Below are 16,969 nucleotides of genomic sequence, written 5' to 3'. Positions count from 1 at the left end.
AAAAAAAAATGCAGGCACTGTGAGATTTGAAAACACGATGTATTACTCCCATGATGAACTGATGTGTTGGTTCGATCTTGTGCGGCTGTTTTTCAGGACTCCCGTTCACAGGCAGCTGATGGCGGCCATGCTGCTCCACTCCTCGTCTCCCAGTGTGTTTGAAGCTGCTACCAGTGCGATCGCCACACTCATCACGCACAACAGTGAGTGTTCCACAGTGCACAGGGAAGCAGCTGTGGTGTTTGTAGCTAGCCTCAGCTCTTGTTACTCAAACGTCTAAACACTGGCTTGTTACTGTAGCGTCTGCTTTGCTCTGTGTGCAGATAAAATGCCTTCCCTGCTGCTGTCCAGCGGCCTTCACGTCAACCTGGTGGAGATGATGAAGGGACACTCGACCTCTGTGGAAGTTTCCATCAGCGCCTGCAAACTGCTCAGCCTGCTCTTCCGGGGAAGGTGGGTGAACGGACGTTTCCATTCCTGCGCGAGGAGCAGTCGATGCTTGTTTTGAGTTGGTGCACATTTTTTGTGCGGACATTTTAGTTTTGCTGAGTCATGAAAAAATACGAGACCAACGATTAAGCGTCAAGATTTGACGATGCAGCACAGAAGGCCACAGGAGGTCGTTCAGCCAGGGGCCATGAAACTCTCTTTGACAGAGTCACACACTTCATGTCCTGGACTCATTCATTTACACTCAGAACTGGAAAATTCTCCATTCATGAGCATTACTCATACATGCATTAGCTACACAGTCAGATTTCCAAACATTGCACTTATGTTCATATATTGAATTTTCTGTGCTTGTATATAGCTAACGACTACGTCTACATGTCATACTATTCATTATGTATGTGTTTGATAAGGACCTGTGTCTGCAATAAAGCTTATTATTATTACTTTATGTAACCATCACATTTATTTCAGATTCTGGTAACTTCTTGGTGTTTTCTGCGTCTGTAGGACAGCCAGTCTCGATGAGCTGAACATGGCCATGAGTCAGATCCTCAGCGCCATGAAGGTCCATAACTTCCACCCCGAGGTTCAGCTGGAGGCTCTGCAGGCCAGCCTGGTCTTCCTCTGCCCAGGTACGCACCAGAGAATTTCAGCCCACACATATTAGTACTCTCTCTGTCCTGCTGATAGACCTCCCAGTCTGTTCTTTCTACTTTGCCGTTTGTAGAGATGAACTCACAGCGTCTCATCACCCATCATGCAGGCGTGCGTGCGTTTGTGTGTTTTGTGCTGTCGTTCATATAAACTGTATATGCACTGATGCTTTTTACATAACTGAAGCTCCTGAATTGCACCACATCTGTACGTCCTCAGATGTTTAACTGTAACGTCACGTTTCGCCTCCTTGCTTCGTCACGTTCGCCTGAAGGAGCTCGTCGAGGCTGCTAGGGGAAAAAAAAATAGGAAAAGTTCTTAGAAGTTTGAGTGGAAGTTCAGAAAGAAATCACACAGCTATGGAAACACATATTTCACTGGAGACCAAAACGGAATCAAAGAAGCGTAAATACTGGGTCAAGAATCTGCGTTTACAGATTGCACACATGTTCTGCGCTTTCAATTTGTTGTGGAACCAAGAACTTAGACACAGCTCTTCATGTTCTGGGACCTCCAGGACAAACGAGCATGCATGTACAGTAATAGTTTTTAGGTCAGTCTGTGTGATGTGCCTCTTAAAGGCAGAACATTAAATGTGATGTCTGATTACTCTCTGGTTGTAAATGTTTCCAGATGAAGCTGCTGGATTTGTTTGAAAGTGGCTCATTATGAGATTTATAATGTGCCGTGTCTCAGCTCCGAGCGCTGCCCTCGTTATGCTTCCAATTAGATTAGTTATCGATAACAGAGCAGCTGTGTCTCTCTATGTATGTGTGTTTGTGTTTCTCTCTTTGTCTTCACTCGTTTCCTTGGTGTTCTGTGAATTCCCAGACCGCAGTTTGAGGGAGCACGGCGTCTCCGTGTCAGACCCGGACATGAGCGACGTGTCGCTGAAGGTCCTGAAGAACCAGTGTGTGGTGGAAGGAGCTCACACTCTCTTCTTGGAGGTTCTCAACAGGGTGATTAAAATAATGTCTCTCTTCCACAGCTGGGGCGATTTTGAAAAATAAATAAACGCCCCAGAACCCCAAAAATAAATCTTAAAAAAAACTCAATATTAACATTCATAGAACATTTGTTATGCTTGTTTTGAAACTAATGATATCTGATTTATTATCGCTTCATCGCCCTGGCCGACTCTCTGCCGTCTCGTCACTTCTGTGGTTCTATTTTCGTCCTCGTCTGCTTTGAAACGATGAAATGACAAACATATTCACATGAAGGAATTTAAATTTGAGGGCAGTAGGACTGGGGGAAAAAAAGCAACGTAAGCAGCAGATAATGATCCACAGTGTACAAAGACTGAGCCGCAGACTGAGTACATACAGTTCTCCTCATTCATTACATCCATGAAACCACAGTCTGTCCATTCATGGTAGAAATTACACACTAAGTTGCTCTCCAAACAGAAACTTAATGACCTCCTTCCCATGTTCTAGGAAGGATTTTCCAGTTGCCTTACTGGTATGAGGGACTGGTGAGCACATTTCTTCAGAGCAGGATTCTAACAGTAGAAAACACATGGTGTGTTATAGACAGCAGGTCTTAACGCATACAAAGCTCTGTGTTAGTTGTGTTGCTGTTAAATAACTGTTACATGTTTGTCACACACTCTGTAATAAGAGTGACATATTAAGTGTTGTGTGTGTGTGTGTGTGTGTGTGTGTGTGTGTGCAGTTCATCAGCAGCTCCGTCATACAGACATGCGGTCTGAAGGTGCTGTCTGCTCTGGCTGACTGCTCCGGAGCCGTGGACCTGCTCTGCCAGCAGGGGGCGATAGACACGGTGCTGCATACACTACAGATGTTCCCAGGAGAACGAGGTAACAGTGCACGTGGAGAGAGAATCACCTGCGTGAGCCTCAGTCAGAGTGTTGTCATTTTAATAATCGCACTGGAAAAAAAAAAAGTCAGGTCAAAGTGAAACTTGAAGAGATGTTACGACCATGACAGTCTGAGGACCTGAGCCTGAAAACAAACTTTAGTAACATGTCGGTTGCTTTGACAGAGCGTGCACTCAAACACGATGATACTGTAGTTGTACGGGTTGAAATTCCTTTCATTTTCATTTTATTTGTTCCGAACATGCCAACACATCCGATGTTCACAGAAAAACAGAAAGAGGAAAAAAAAATCCTGTTCAGAAAGGAGCAGATAAAAAATCTTCAGCATACCATTTAAATATGATTCTGACCTGATCTGACCTGATCTGAACTGGCTCTGTACCGTCCTCCAGAAATCCACTTCTGGGGTCTGACCCTGCTGCACTACCTCGTATCCAAGAAGAAGCTGTCCAGGATGATCGTACCCGTTCTGGCCTCTGTGGTGGTCGCCTCGCTCATCCAGCACAGAGAAGACTCGGACATGCTTCTGAAGGTGATCAAAACTAGCTGACTGTAGATTAGCTAACTATAGCGTGTTGTCTGCTTCAGGAAGTGATGCTGACGGTGTGTCTCTCTGGTGTCTCGCGTCCTGCAGGGTTTTCAGGTGTCTCTGAGAATGCTCGATGCGTGTTCAGGCTCAGCTGCCGAGCTGCACAGAGAAGACCTCGACAGGCTGATCTTCCAACAACTCCGAGCGGAGACCCCGGACCAGAGCAACAACCCGGTGAGACTCACAGATTGTTTCCTCTCTCCTCGTCACTCTGTATTTGGAGGCTCCCATTTAAAATCTGCATTTTTTTAAAGCTCATGTTTTAAGCCACACAGATTAGATTACAGCCTCATTCTGTCACTGTAATGTTCCAGTTCATCTCCTGTTTCAATCTTAATTAGATTGGCTAAATGAGCTGTCAGGCTGTAGTGTACGTACACAGTAACATACAGTACAATCGACTGTGCAGGGCTTTCCAGAGAGGCCTCAGGTTGCTCGTCTGCTCCTTGGAAAGTTCTTAAAAAGCCTTGCTGATATCTTCACTGTAACTTAATCAAACGGATTCGGAGACATTCCTCTCCAACTTGTCTGTCTCTCCGTCCTCCGACAGCTGCGTAAGTCGGCGTGCCTGCTGCTGTCCAAGATGTGGTGCGACTCGGAGCTGCACTACAGCATGCTGGAGAAGGCCTGCGAGGACGGAGACACCACCCTGGCAGAGTGTCTGATCGAGCTGGGCGCCGACGTCAACAGGAAGACCAAGACAGAATCTCTCATCTACCAGGTTAGAGGCCGCCAAGAAGACGCTTTATGAAGCTTGTATTAGAGTAGGCTAAGATGCACAAACGTTTTGACTCCAGAGCATGGTTTGAACGCTTGTTTGGACTGATCTGAGACCAGACGTTTTCTTTCTTTCTCAATCAGTCGCTTCGCAGCGTGTTCCCTTTATTCTTCGTTTTCATTCAAGACAACAACACTTACTTTTAGAAATATTAAAGCTACTTAAACTAACTAAAGTATCGAGATGCCCTCTGTGACCAGACCATCACCCAGATTAATCCCTGCGGTTTCCACTGTGCTGCGTTTTTCTCAGGTGTGTGAGCGAGGCGGACCTCTTGAGCTGGTGGAGCTGCTGCTCAGCCGAGGCGCCCACGAGCAGTACCTCCGCAGGGCGCTGGCTGTGAGCGTGAAGCGTGGCGACGGACCCACCGTCATCCAGCTGCTGGGCCGTCTGGGTCTGGACCTCAACAACAGCGCCCTCTGCCTCGGGGGCTTCAGACTGGGCCGCTTGGACTCCGCCTGGCTCAGCCCCCTGCTGGCTGAACGGAGACAAAGCAGCTTCCGTTACAACAACAGTGAGAATGCTTTTTTCTCACTTTACGATTTGAACATTGAGCGTGATTTGTCTTTTCCATATGAAACTCTGTATCGGTTATTTTTAAACCAAAGGTAAAGGGAAGAGCTTGGCGAGGTACATTCAGTCTTTGCAGAAGTCCAAGAGCAGCAGCGGAGCTCCTCCCAGGTCTCTGGCCGACCCCTGTCTGACCTCTGGCTACATCTCTGAAGAGAGCGACGACTCAAACTTCAGCTTGGTCTCTGCAGAGGACAGCTTGTTTTACTTTGATGACATGGAGAGTGACGGTAAAGTTTAATCCTCCTCTGTTTTCAATCTGTGTTTGTTTGTGCTGTTGGTACCTGTAGCAACTCGACGTCTGTTCAAAGCTGTAATTAAAATACTGTTTGTCCACCTTCAGTATAGAAACACTTCATTTGATTCTATTTGCAAAGGGGGGATACTGACATTTTCGCACACAGTGTGGACAGCGAGCATTCGTAGTAATGAAGCTAAGAAAAAGGCCTTTAAATATATTGAAACGTTTTCTCTTCACAGGAAGTGATTCTCTGTCCGGGGTTCTGTCCCCGAAGCCTCACAATAGTTCATCAGAAGAGCTGAGGGGAGGCTCGTCCAGCAGGAAGCACGGCCGCCGCAGACACGCCAGTGCAGAGGTGCACACGTGGTCATTTATCAATCAACCTATCTCTCTACCCTTCTGTTCGTATTAGAGCTGTAAACACATTACTCATTACTGCTGCGTGCTTTTATTTCCTGTCCAGAGCGGCCTAGCAGAGAGTGAACACAGTGAGCCTCTACACCGGAGAAACGGACGCATCGGCTCAGGCCAGAAAGGTATCTCCATCAGTTTATTTTAGAGCGTTTATGTGAGTCGTTGAACACAGCAGTGACGCTGCTTTGATACGTCGTGTTGTGTGTTCATGGTGGATCATGAAACGCCTTGACTTCTGTCAGAATCAATGAACCCTTTGTGGCCTCCTCAGTTCTCGTTTCTGGGGAGAACTCGGCTGCTCTGCCCAAAGAGAAGGAGAGGATCCGCCTGCTGGACCTGTCCGGTAACGAGCTGGACTCGCTCTCCTGTCTGATGGATGTGGGCTTTGTCCAGCAGCAGCTGGGGCATCTTCTCCGCCTGGACCTGAGCCACAACAATCTGCTGGAGTTCCCCTCGGCTCTGTGCCAGGTTATTCATCGAATATGTGCATCATCACTAAGATGTTTAAAGGAATACGTTTAAAAGTCAGCGTTGACTTTTTATTTTTTTTGTCCTTCGGCACAGAGTCTGAAGAGTCTGACTCGTCTGGACCTGCAGGGAAACCAGCTCCGGTCGCTGCCGGTGGAGCTGCTGTCTCTGCTCTCTCTGAGCACGCTGAACGTCTCTCGGAACTGCGTGGGTCCCTTACTGACGTTTGACCACGCCGTCACCTGCCCGTCGCTGAGGCAGCTCAATCTGTCCTTCAACAAAGTCACCGCTTTTCCCGACGAGCTGGGCCACGCCGTGGCTCAGCTGGAGGAGCTGTTCATGGAGGGGTAAGCTGCTGGCCTCAGAGCAAGCAGGGGGGATGTGTGACATGGCCGTCACTGAAGTGGAGGATTGTGGGATTCAGCTCTTAAGTGGCGGCATTTTGTAAGACTGAATTTCCTAGAAATGTTTTTATGAAGGGAAACACACACACACACACACACACACACACATTCTCTGGCCTCAGTCAGAAAGAGAAGAGAGGGAGATTATGAAATCTTGATTGTGGACTTTAACATGATTACAAAGCAGAACGGCCAGTTTTAAAGGGGTATTTCCTCCTTACATGAGCAACACAATACAAGCTTGAAATCGGGACCTCTGACCTCATCATGTTATCAGATCGTTGTAGATATGGCTTTTAAGCACGATACTGTTGTGCTGTGATGTTGTTTAGTAAAACTTTTGTGCCACTACTGAGCACAGTTGTGATGATGATTCTCTTCCTGATTTTCAGTAACAGCATGACGGAGCTGTGTACGCCTCCGAGTCTGCCCGAGATCAAGCTGCTGGACGTGAGTAAGAACAGCGTGGAGACCATTTCTCCTGACTTCCTGACGGCCTGCCCCAAACTGGAAACTTTCAACGCCTCCATGAACAAAATCTGTGAGTGCTCTGCCGTCACTGTGATTCTTCCCTCACTGTCACAGCGAGCTGGATTTGTGCGCGCGCACGTTTACACATTCATCACAACAACACGTGAAAAGAAATCACTGAAACAAAAGCTTAAAAATCAGTGAAGAGAAAACAATAAAAACAGCTGAGATATAAAATATCAGAGTGAAAGTTACAGTGCAGAGCAACATAAGTAAAAAACTACAAATATATGTACAACACATGGAGCTCTTTATGTTTACCTGCTGTCAGGATAACATGCATGTCAGACCACGTGTGTACAAACAGGTTTACTCATCACATGTCAACAGCATATTAAGTATTTGACGTACGAGGAAGCAGAGAAGGTTTTCCTCAAAGTCAGTCGTCACCGTGACCCCGATGAAGGACGCGAGCCGACACGAGTCGGTCTACTAAAGTTACTCAAGTTGATCTTCGTGCTGCGAGTGTTGCTGCAGCTTTTTGAGATCACACATCCAAATCAGTCTGCGAGCAGAGCTGAAAAGGCATTTAGAATTTTTGTCATACAATGAACACAGGAGATATTTGAGATCACACTCTGAAAAAAAAAAACCCCACTAATGTTTTTATTTATATGAATAAAAACACGTTGTTTGAGTCTTCACGCTAGCTTGACTAGCTGCTTTATTTTTTACTAACTCATATCCAACGTGTTCTCTAACTCCTGTTATACTGCCACCTACTGGTCAATTGTGTAACATCGTAAACACACAACTATCATTACAGTCATAAAATCATTGTCTGTTTAGATTTGTCAGAATATCGATGGATGTCAATAAATCAATAATCATCAATGAAAAAAAGACATTTCTCCAGTGTTTAAAATTATCTTTGCATCATAGTAGTTTTATTTTCTAATTTCAAAATCTATCTTTCCTCTGGTCTGCAGGTTCTGTAACAAACCTCTCATCAAAGATCACGACGCTCAAACTGGCAAACAACAGCTTCACTCACATTCCTGATGCTGTTCTGCACCTCCCAAAGTGAGTCTGCTGCACACACACACACACACACACACACACACACACACACACACACACACACACACACACACACACACACACAGCTGGACTTTCACCTGTTTGTTTTCTTCTGATCGTGCTATCATGTCATGGCTAATTTTTTTTGGGTGTCTGTCCAGCTTGCGCTCGGTGGACATGAGAACCAATCACATTGCTGCGCTGCCAGGTCCGGGCTCCTGGGAGTCCTGCAACCTCCGAGAGATGATGTTCAGTCAGAACTGCATCACAGCTCTGGATCTGAGCGGACCCATCTACAAGTGGGCCAGACTGGAGAAACTTCACCTGAGCGACAACAAACTCTCTGAGGTACAGAACATTAAACCTCCAAAGTGTTTTTAAAAAAAAAATTATTCTAATCATTATGTTTGTCTTTAAACGGTTGGCTTGTCTTTGTTTAGATCCCGCCACAGATCGGCCTGCTGGAAGGACTGACCTCTCTGGACGTGAGTCGTAACGCTAACCTGCGATCCTTCCCCGATGAGATGGGCAAACTGAGCCGACTGTGGGACCTGCCTCTGGACGGCCTTCGACTCCAGCTCGACCTCAAACTCATCGGCAACAAAACCAAAGACATCGTCAGGTCAGAGTCAGGGTCAGGTGTTTTTGAATAACATCTGCTTTGTCCACAGGGCTCAGCTCTGGAGTTCTTGAAGTAATAAAATCAGAATAAACATGGCACACTTGTCTCTTCTCCTTGTCTCCCAGGTTCCTGCAGCAGCGTCTGAAGAAGGCCGTGCCGTACTACAGGATGAAGCTCATCGTGGTGGGGAACGCGGGAAGCGGGAAAACCACCCTCATTCAGCAGCTGATGAAGCTGAAGCGCTCCCAGATGAACTCCAAGCTGACAACTGTTGGCATCGACGTCCGGGACTGGACCATCAGGGAACGGGACAAGAAGAAAATGGTGCTGAACGTCTGGGACTTCTCAGGTCTGATCACAAGTTTTCTATATGGACTTTGATTTTGTGTAACACAAATTTCCATGTCACACAGACTCTTAAAAAAAAGAAAGAAAAAAAAGTCAGACACGGTTGGTTTCAGTTGTTTATAAATATTCTTTAACTGCTTGGACATTGAGCCAATCACTGGGCAAGAAAGATTTATCAAATTGATCCACTAGGTGTCACTCTTGACACAGTTTCTGATGCAACTAGTTCCTACAACTCCAACAAGCACAACACAGAGTTTGGTTACCGTGTCATATTGTTTCCTACGAGATCAACGTGTTCAGGTCCAAGTCATCAGTTTATTGTGGGGACAGGACAGTGGACAGAGTCAACAATCAGGGAATGAAATGCAGGAAAGGAGCCAGCTCACCGGCGCCCCACCAGGAAGCTTTTCTAAGACAAACCAAACAACATATTTTAAGGGCACATAAACTTTTCTCATGTCTTTCGTCTTGCGTGTTTTAATAGACCGATTTATGTTGATCACACATGTGAGAAGTATCGATACACTCAACGCCATGCTCTGCTTCTCCCCCCACAGGTGGAGAGGAGTTCAGCGGCTCTCACCCTCACTTCCTCACCTCCAGAGCTCTGTACCTGGTGGTTTACAACCTCAGCAAAGGAGCCGGTCAGGTGGACGCCCTCAAACCCTGGCTCTTCAACATCAAAGTGAGTCATCAGAAACCTTATTCTGTCAAAACACTGCTAAGATGCATTTAGCTTTTAGATTTAAAACGCTTTGTAAACGACTCCAAGCAAAGTATCAACTTTCATTTATAGTAAAGCTGCAGTGATTTATTATTTTTTTTCGTGCGCTAACTGGTTATCAGCTGTCGACCGCTGGCATTTTAATGGCTGCACTAACTTGACTTCAGGCCGTAGCTCCTCAGTCGCCGGTCATTCTGGTGGGAACCCACACAGACGTGAGCGACGAGCTGCAGCTTCAAGCGTGCCTCATGAAGATCAGAGAGGAGCTGCTGAGCCACCAGGGCTTCCCCGCCATCAGAGACTACCACATGGTGTCTGTCTGCGAGGACTCGGACTCCCTCACCAAACTCCGCAAGTCCATCGCCCAGGAGATCAGCAGCTTCAAAGTAAAGGAGATAAACGGCGGATAAGCATTGACTTCCTTCACCTGTCCTCTCTTCTGACCTCACCTCCTCGTCTCGACAGATCCAGGGCCAGCCCGTCATGGGTCAGCTGGTTCCAGACAGCTACGTGGAGCTGGAGCGCCGGGTCCTGCAGGAGAGATCGAGGGTTCCCCCTGACTTCCCCGTTGTCAGGCACCAGGAGCTGCTGCACCTCATCCAGGAGAGTCAGCTGCAGCTGGAGGAGGCCGAGCTGCCGCACGCCATCCACTTCCTCAGCGAGGCCGGTCAGTTTTTATCAGGGATACTTTAAAGGAGTGCACAGGCCTTGTACATAAATCTACATTCATAACATGGAGCAGACTGACTCTTACATTAGTTTAAAATGAACTTCCTTTTAAAAAATGTTGGATTATTAATTAACTCGATGTTTTGAATACTTCCTCGTCCGTCCCTGCAGGGGTTCTTCTGCACTTTGATGATCCTGCACTTCAGCTCCAAGACCTCTACTTCATCGACCCGCAGTGGCTGTGCAACATCATCTCCCAGGTAGACTCCATGATGAGCGAGGTTTTAAAGCTCCCCCGACGGGGCTGTTTTGCCGTTGGGATCGATACTGGAGATGCTTCTGAGAAACAGAGTTTGAGGTTAAAACGCAGAAAGGTTTACAGATCGATGCAGAGCTGGCTAAACGCTGAAGCTTCAGTGTCTGTGACATGACAACCTGCGTGCACATCGACACTAAGGAGGAGGACGCTCCTCGACTGTACCCGCTGAGATGATGCTTGTCATGTACAAGCAGCTGTCACTTAGGAAAAAAAGTTGTATCATTGGAGAAATCTCCCACATTACTTCTACTGACAGAAGTGAAACCCAGCGTGATGCAACATGAAGGCCCTCTGATCACACTCATGTGAAGGGACAGAATATTAATGGGACTCGTGAGATGTTGCACTGATGCATCTGTTTTTGTCCGCTCCCTGTGTAGAAGCTGACTTTAAAGGGCCGCAGCCTCTGGGAGCATCCCAAAGGAGTCGTCCAGCGCTCGGTGGTGGAAAGGTTTCTCTCCGAGACCAAATGTTTCCCGCTGAGCCACCTGACGCACTTCTTCAAACTCCTGGAGAAGTTTCAGATCGCTTTACCCTTCAGTGACGACCAGCTGCTCATACCCAGCAGGTATTCATTTAACGTGACGGTAATGTAGAGAGATGAGGAAAAAAAAGACACAAACATCTTATGGCTTCCTTCTTGCAGTTTGTCCAAACACAGACCGGTGATAGATTTACCTCACTGCGAGAACTCTGAGGTGATTGTGCGTCTGTACGAGATGCCGTATTTCCCCATGGATTACTGGTCCCGCCAGATCAGCCGCCTGCTGGAGTTTTCCTCCTATCTGCTTCGTGGAAGAGGTGAATAAACGTACAGTAGAAAGATTCTCTGTTCAGCAGACATATATATTTAAAGAGACAGATCCCAGTGAGTCACTTGTTCTTTGTCCTTTGGATATACCCTAAATGAATTCTGACCTTCTTCCTAATGTATTTTTTGACACCCTATTAAAGCACCTGTGTTCTGTATTATGCCCTGACAATAACACAGAGACATATCCCTGTGCATTACAGGAGTTTTATACGACATCAGAGTGCCTCAGACTTTCAGTTTGAACAGCTCAAATGTTGTTTTTCATCAGGACAGTTCCTTCCTGTTGTTTTAGCTGTTAGACTTTTGTCCTCTGTCCTTGGAGAGCTCCTGAGTCCGCCTCGTTTGTTGACCCCCCCCCCCCCCCCCCCAGTGACCTCTAACCTCCTTTTTTATGATGGATGTGTTTTAGAAAAAGTGCTACGACCGAACCGGATCTACTGGAGGAGAGGAGTGTACCTGAGCTGGTCCCCTGAGGCCTACTGTCTGGTGGAGGCCGCCTCGGTGGATCAGAACCCCTCCAGCTTTGTCAGGATCACCGTGCCCTGCTCACGCAAAGGTGAAGCTCCTTCTGACTGTTAAATAATGAAGAGTCTGCATCACAGGGATATAATGTGACTGTCTGTGTCTCCCCTCAGGCCGCGTGCTGCTGGGTCAGGTGGTGGACCACATCGACTCCCTCCTGGAGGAGTGGTTTCCCAATCTGCTGAACACGGACATGCACGGCAGCGGCGAGGCGCTGCTGAAGAAGTGGGCTCTGTACAGCTTTGAGGACAGGACGGAGTGGAGCAAGATTCTGCTCGAGGACCTCTTTACCTACTTTGACAACGGTAAAAAAAAAATCACAGCAAAGAGGAGGAGATGACGTTCTGAACTCTGTGAACATGCATGGTGCAGATTATCAGATGATTATGTTCTGTGTCGTAGATTTCCTGCTGGTCAGCCCGGAGGATCCCCGCTGCACACTTCCCATCTCTCAGATTGCTCCTGACTTGGTGCTGAGCGACCAGCCTGCAGGAACGATACTGGACAGTGAAGAGCTGCACGTGGACGGGTCCAAAGAGAACCGACTGGGTACACTGACTTCTTAAAACCTTGAGTTTAAGGTCAAGACCCAGCGTTGGATCTCGTCCTGTTCCTGCCTTTTTCATAAAACACGTAGTAATAATAATGATAATGCATTTTATTTGAAGACACCTTTCAAAACACTCAAGGTCACCTTGCAGAGATAAAAAGAGCAAAGTACCTCACGTTGTCTTGAGTTGATTGAAGGATTCACGTGGACGTCCTTCATGTGTTCGTGTGCAGGCGACGGTGGCTTCGGAACCGTGTATCGAGGCGTCTACAAAAATGAAGAAGTTGCTGTGAAAATCTTCAACAAGCACGCGTCGGAGCTCTACATCCACAGACTCCTCAGACAGGTACCAGCACACATTTATTTGAACACCTTCTGAGACGATTCCTGTTGCCTGTAAGTTCTCCTGGAGAAGAGTTGCATGTTTTTAAAGGCAGACTCCTGCACATTATACACTTCCTGCCTCTCTTCACTCGTCCAACCCAAGAAAAGAAAAAGGTAAAAATGATCATTTTTAACAGAACAAGCCGTTGTTGCTCTGCAGGAGTTGACGGTGTTGGGTCGCCTCCGTCACCCCAGCCTGGTGGGTCTGCTGGCGGCCGGCTCGTCCCCTCAGGTCCTCGTGATGGAGCTGGCTCTCAGAGGCTCCCTGGACTCCCTGTTTGAACACGAGAACGGCAGCCTCAACAGAAAGCTGCAGCACAGGATCGCCCTGCAGGTGGCCGACGGACTCAGGTAGAGACTGAGGACAATGCAGTGAGACTCCTGGTGCTGAGAAGTCTCATTTACGTTAGCGTGTCCTTTAGTGCTAAAGTAGGATTATAGTCTTGTGTTGACGATATGACTGCACACACTGAGCTTCCTCCAAGGCTGCATCAGTTAATAACAGAGCTGCTGTTGTGTCACATGAATGCAGAGTGCCAGGTGTGCAGGTTTAGACAAGCTCGTCCTCCTTTGTTTTCAGGTACCTCCACTCAGTCATGATCATCTACCGGGATCTCAAGCCTCACAACGTCCTTCTGTTCAACCTGAAGACCGACTCCGAGATCATCGCCAAGATCACCGACTACGGCATCGCTCAGTACTGCTGCAGCATGGGAGTGAGGAGCTCGGAGGGCACGTCAGGTCAGACGCCCCTCCTCTCATCTTTTAGATCCGTATGATGCAAAAATCACATTTTGCTCCATGACGGCATGAAACGGGATTGAACTGTGCTCATAAGTACGTCCTGTTGTACGTCTCGCAGGATTTCGTGCCCCTGAGGTTGCCCGGGGTAACGTGATCTATAACCAGCAGGCTGACGTCTTCTCATTCGGCCTGCTGCTCTACGACCTGCTGACTTGCGGTGAACGAATCTCCGACGGGATGAAGTTCCCCAGCGAGTTCGATGAGGTGGCTGTGCAGGGAAAGCTGCCGGGTAACTCTCCACTCTTTGTTTTGATTTTTTAGAGATTTTAAGAGAGGACAGTAGAGTCACGCAAACTAACTGCTGGCGTCCTTTTATTGGATATTTAGACATTTTTGTTTTTGTGCATTTTATGTAAAACCAATGGCTAGATAAATAAATTAATTTAAATAATGTACAAAACACTCAATTTCCTGAGAAGAAGAGGAGAGGAAGAAGAGCAGTTTAAAGTACTTACATTCAGTTCTGTGTTAACACAAACACACAGAAAAGGACTCGTTTGTTTGTCTTGCACACAGATCCAGTCAAACACTACGGTTGTGCTCCCTGGCCGGGCTTCCAGAGCCTGATGAAGGACTGCTTGAAGGAAAGCCCTCAGAATCGACCCACCTCGGCTCAAGTGAGGACCGAGAAAAAAAATCTCAAACTATGATTGGGAGGGTTGCTGCTGCTCCTGTGTGCACGGAGAACGTTAGAGAAGCGAATGCAGCGCAGAGACGAGCTGCAGAGCTGCTTTCAATCAACCTGTGTGTGTGTGTGTGTGTGCGTGTGCGTGTGTGTGTGTGTGTGTGTGTGTGATGTTTGCAGCTGTTCGACAGGCTGAACTCAGGAGAGATGCTGTGCCTGATGAGGGAGCTGGCGGTGCCCCAGGCGTGTAATGCCGAGTGCTTCGCCGTGAGCTCGGGCGGCGGCAGCGAGGGCCACCGAGCCTGGCTGGGCGGAGGCAGCAGCGCGCAGAGACTCGGCTCTGTCACGCGCGTGGACCTCGACACCAACGAGGTCACCACACAGGTACCTGCACCTCTGCGATCACCTCAGGAGGGAACACTGCACACGTTGCTCAAGTGGAATTTTGTTATGCAAGCCTGCTGCTGCGGAGAAAACAGCTGGAGCTTGTAGCTGAACCACAAAGCTGTCTGATTTATAACAGCAGCTGATCTGAAGGTCAACGTTCACACGCTGGTTCTCTTCGTCCTGCAGGAGGTCGACAGCGGTCCTGTCTTGTGTCTCGTGACCGTCCAAATACCACATGAGGCCTGTGATTGGCTGGTTGCAGGCACCCAGTCTGGTTCCTTAGTGGTGATCAGCACGCAGGACCCGTCGACGTGGCACCGCCTGCAGAGTGTCACAGACGCCGTCACTTCACTCTACTTTCACGTGCACCCACACTGCAGGTAAGCGTCTGCAAAAACACAAAACAAAAAAACACGTGATAACTTTAGACAACCTTGTTCTTCTGCGGCTGAAATGCTGAGGGAAGTTCATGCTGGTTTTCTTGTTCAATGTGTGGACTTTCCTGTTTCCCAATAAGAAGAAGACGGGGGGGTGGGGGGGTCAAAAAAAAAGGGGATCCGCTCTCTAAAAACCGAACTAAGAATTAGATCCAAATGAGACAGAGATGCTTGATGATGCTGCCAGAGGTTGTCGGCCGAGGTTGATGAATAGCTGAGGTCAATTTGGATGAGCTGACTTTGGCATCCTGTTAAAGCCGAGCCGTCACTTCTGAGCATCAAGGATTAATGGAGACAGAAATACAGAGAGAAATAAATAACATAGAATGGGGAGCTGGAATATTAGCACTGATAACCTGCTGTCCACACAAACTGTTTTCACCTCCGACTACTACAAATACAGCTCGGATTAACCAGAACACTTCTCATGCAGGAAGTCAAAACCCCTGTGTACATTTCTTTATAGAATAACGAGTAAGAAGTCAAGGAAAGGAAAAACTTTGAGTTGTATCTGTTTGTAATAAATGTTAACATTTGGTATCGATCGTGTCCTGCAGAGTGTGTCGAGCGTTTTGCACGTGTAGGGCGACATGATGCTTCAACTTTAACACCTTCTGCTCTTCTTTATTTCAGCCAGAGGAAGAACTACTTGTTGGTGGGGACGGCTGATGGGATTCTTACTATCTATGAGGACTCTGTGCTGAAGGTTAAATATGGAAGATTTATTTTCTCATCCTTTAGCGCAGCCTCATCCTCCCCCAGCCCATAAAATAACAAAAAAACTGCATCCGCTCTCCTCCTCTGTCTTCCAGCAGCAGAACGGGCAGCCGGTTAAAACTGTGACTGTGGGAAACGTCAACACGCCCGTCTTGTGTTTGGGCCAGTCGCTGCACTCGCTGGACAGCAGGTGTGTGTGGGCCGGCTGCGGGAACAAGATCCTCTCCTTTACAGCCGACTACGACGTCTGCAAGTCCATCGACACGAGAGCCAGCCTCCTCCTCCAGTGAGTCCACGTTACGTAGGGAATGAGAGGCAGTGTGGGGCGCAGAGGTCAGAGCGCTTTGTGTGGGACTGAAGAGGTTTCTTTAAACTTAAACTTTCATGAACGGGTGAGATTTTCTTTTCTTCATCGGTGGAGTTGTGACGTTTCATGTGAGTGTTTGTGTGATTGGCCTCCTCTCAGGCAGCGGCGACCGAGCGGCGAATCGTGTGTGTCTCGAATGGTCGTGGATAAAAACATTTACCTGAGCAAAGCCGGGGCGCCGACTGTGGAGGTTTGGGATAAGAGGAGTGAGAGGATGGTGGACTGCATCGACTGTGCTCACATCATCAGGTAATCACACACACACACACACACACACACACACACACACAGAGGCCTTATTCACATTCACACCTACGGCCAGTCTCGCGTTACCAGTTAACCTAACGAGCGTGTTTTTAGACTGTGGGAGAACGCCAAAGTACCAAGAGAGAACCCTCGAGTGCACGAGGAGAACATGCAACACATGCATCATGTTATGTTCCCTGTAGAAATATAAACGAAAAACCTTCAATCTTAACTCACAGGAATTTGATTTTTAAAATGCAAAATACAACCAGTTGCTGAGTTTGAATACATAACATGTTTATCTTTGTGGAAGTACAGACAGAATATGGGAAATCATCAAATCAATAAATAAACAACATGAGAGCAACAAGCACACAGAATGTGTGTCATCTCTATGATTCCCTGCCTGTTCATGCAGCCCTGCAGAGTGTTATGAGTGACGTTCATGTAATTCAGCTGCGTGTTG

General features: G+C 47.6%; 1 protein-coding gene across 2 annotated transcripts in view; it reads left to right on the top strand.

Annotated features, from left to right (window-relative positions):
* Positions 1 to 16,969, top strand: part of lrrk2 (leucine-rich repeat kinase 2) — a 28,326-nt gene that overhangs the window by 9,053 nt on the left and 2,304 nt on the right. Inside the window, exons 11-48 of one of the 2 annotated variants that reach the window (XM_079346890.1) lie at positions 97 to 203; positions 324 to 453; positions 961 to 1,085; positions 1,939 to 2,066; positions 2,785 to 2,929; positions 3,343 to 3,482; positions 3,585 to 3,713; positions 4,090 to 4,260; positions 4,570 to 4,831; positions 4,926 to 5,117; positions 5,368 to 5,483; positions 5,592 to 5,664; positions 5,814 to 6,010; positions 6,107 to 6,357; positions 6,807 to 6,955; positions 7,875 to 7,968; positions 8,127 to 8,313; positions 8,406 to 8,587; positions 8,713 to 8,936; positions 9,496 to 9,623; positions 9,830 to 10,048; positions 10,128 to 10,329; positions 10,503 to 10,591; positions 11,031 to 11,218; positions 11,297 to 11,451; positions 11,874 to 12,020; positions 12,100 to 12,291; positions 12,389 to 12,535; positions 12,770 to 12,882; positions 13,081 to 13,271; positions 13,501 to 13,661; positions 13,783 to 13,953; positions 14,241 to 14,341; positions 14,530 to 14,733; positions 14,923 to 15,116; positions 15,807 to 15,879; positions 15,989 to 16,176; positions 16,357 to 16,506. In XM_079346890.1, coding sequence (XP_079203016.1) covers positions 97 to 203; positions 324 to 453; positions 961 to 1,085; positions 1,939 to 2,066; positions 2,785 to 2,929; positions 3,343 to 3,482; positions 3,585 to 3,713; positions 4,090 to 4,260; positions 4,570 to 4,831; positions 4,926 to 5,117; positions 5,368 to 5,483; positions 5,592 to 5,664; positions 5,814 to 6,010; positions 6,107 to 6,357; positions 6,807 to 6,955; positions 7,875 to 7,968; positions 8,127 to 8,313; positions 8,406 to 8,587; positions 8,713 to 8,936; positions 9,496 to 9,623; positions 9,830 to 10,048; positions 10,128 to 10,329; positions 10,503 to 10,591; positions 11,031 to 11,218; positions 11,297 to 11,451; positions 11,874 to 12,020; positions 12,100 to 12,291; positions 12,389 to 12,535; positions 12,770 to 12,882; positions 13,081 to 13,271; positions 13,501 to 13,661; positions 13,783 to 13,953; positions 14,241 to 14,341; positions 14,530 to 14,733; positions 14,923 to 15,116; positions 15,807 to 15,879; positions 15,989 to 16,176; positions 16,357 to 16,506 — 6,015 coding nt within the window. Of the gene's footprint in view, positions 1 to 96; positions 204 to 323; positions 454 to 960; positions 1,086 to 1,938; positions 2,067 to 2,784; positions 2,930 to 3,342; positions 3,483 to 3,584; positions 3,714 to 4,089; positions 4,261 to 4,569; positions 4,832 to 4,925; positions 5,118 to 5,367; positions 5,484 to 5,591; positions 5,665 to 5,813; positions 6,011 to 6,106; positions 6,358 to 6,806; positions 6,956 to 7,874; positions 7,969 to 8,126; positions 8,314 to 8,405; positions 8,588 to 8,712; positions 8,937 to 9,495; positions 9,624 to 9,829; positions 10,049 to 10,127; positions 10,330 to 10,502; positions 10,592 to 11,030; positions 11,219 to 11,296; positions 11,452 to 11,873; positions 12,021 to 12,099; positions 12,292 to 12,388; positions 12,536 to 12,769; positions 12,883 to 13,080; positions 13,272 to 13,500; positions 13,662 to 13,782; positions 13,954 to 14,240; positions 14,342 to 14,529; positions 14,734 to 14,922; positions 15,117 to 15,806; positions 15,880 to 15,985; positions 16,177 to 16,356; positions 16,507 to 16,969 lie in introns of both variants that reach the window. The other variant, XM_079346889.1, reaches the window with a different exon arrangement.

The sequence above is a fragment of the Symphodus melops genome, assembly GCF_947650265.1.
Source record: "Symphodus melops genome assembly, chromosome: 6".
Lineage (NCBI taxonomy): Eukaryota > Metazoa > Chordata > Actinopteri > Labriformes > Labridae > Symphodus > Symphodus melops.
Note: the sequence above shows the minus strand (reverse complement) of the source record. Positions and strands in the feature narration are given on the sequence as shown.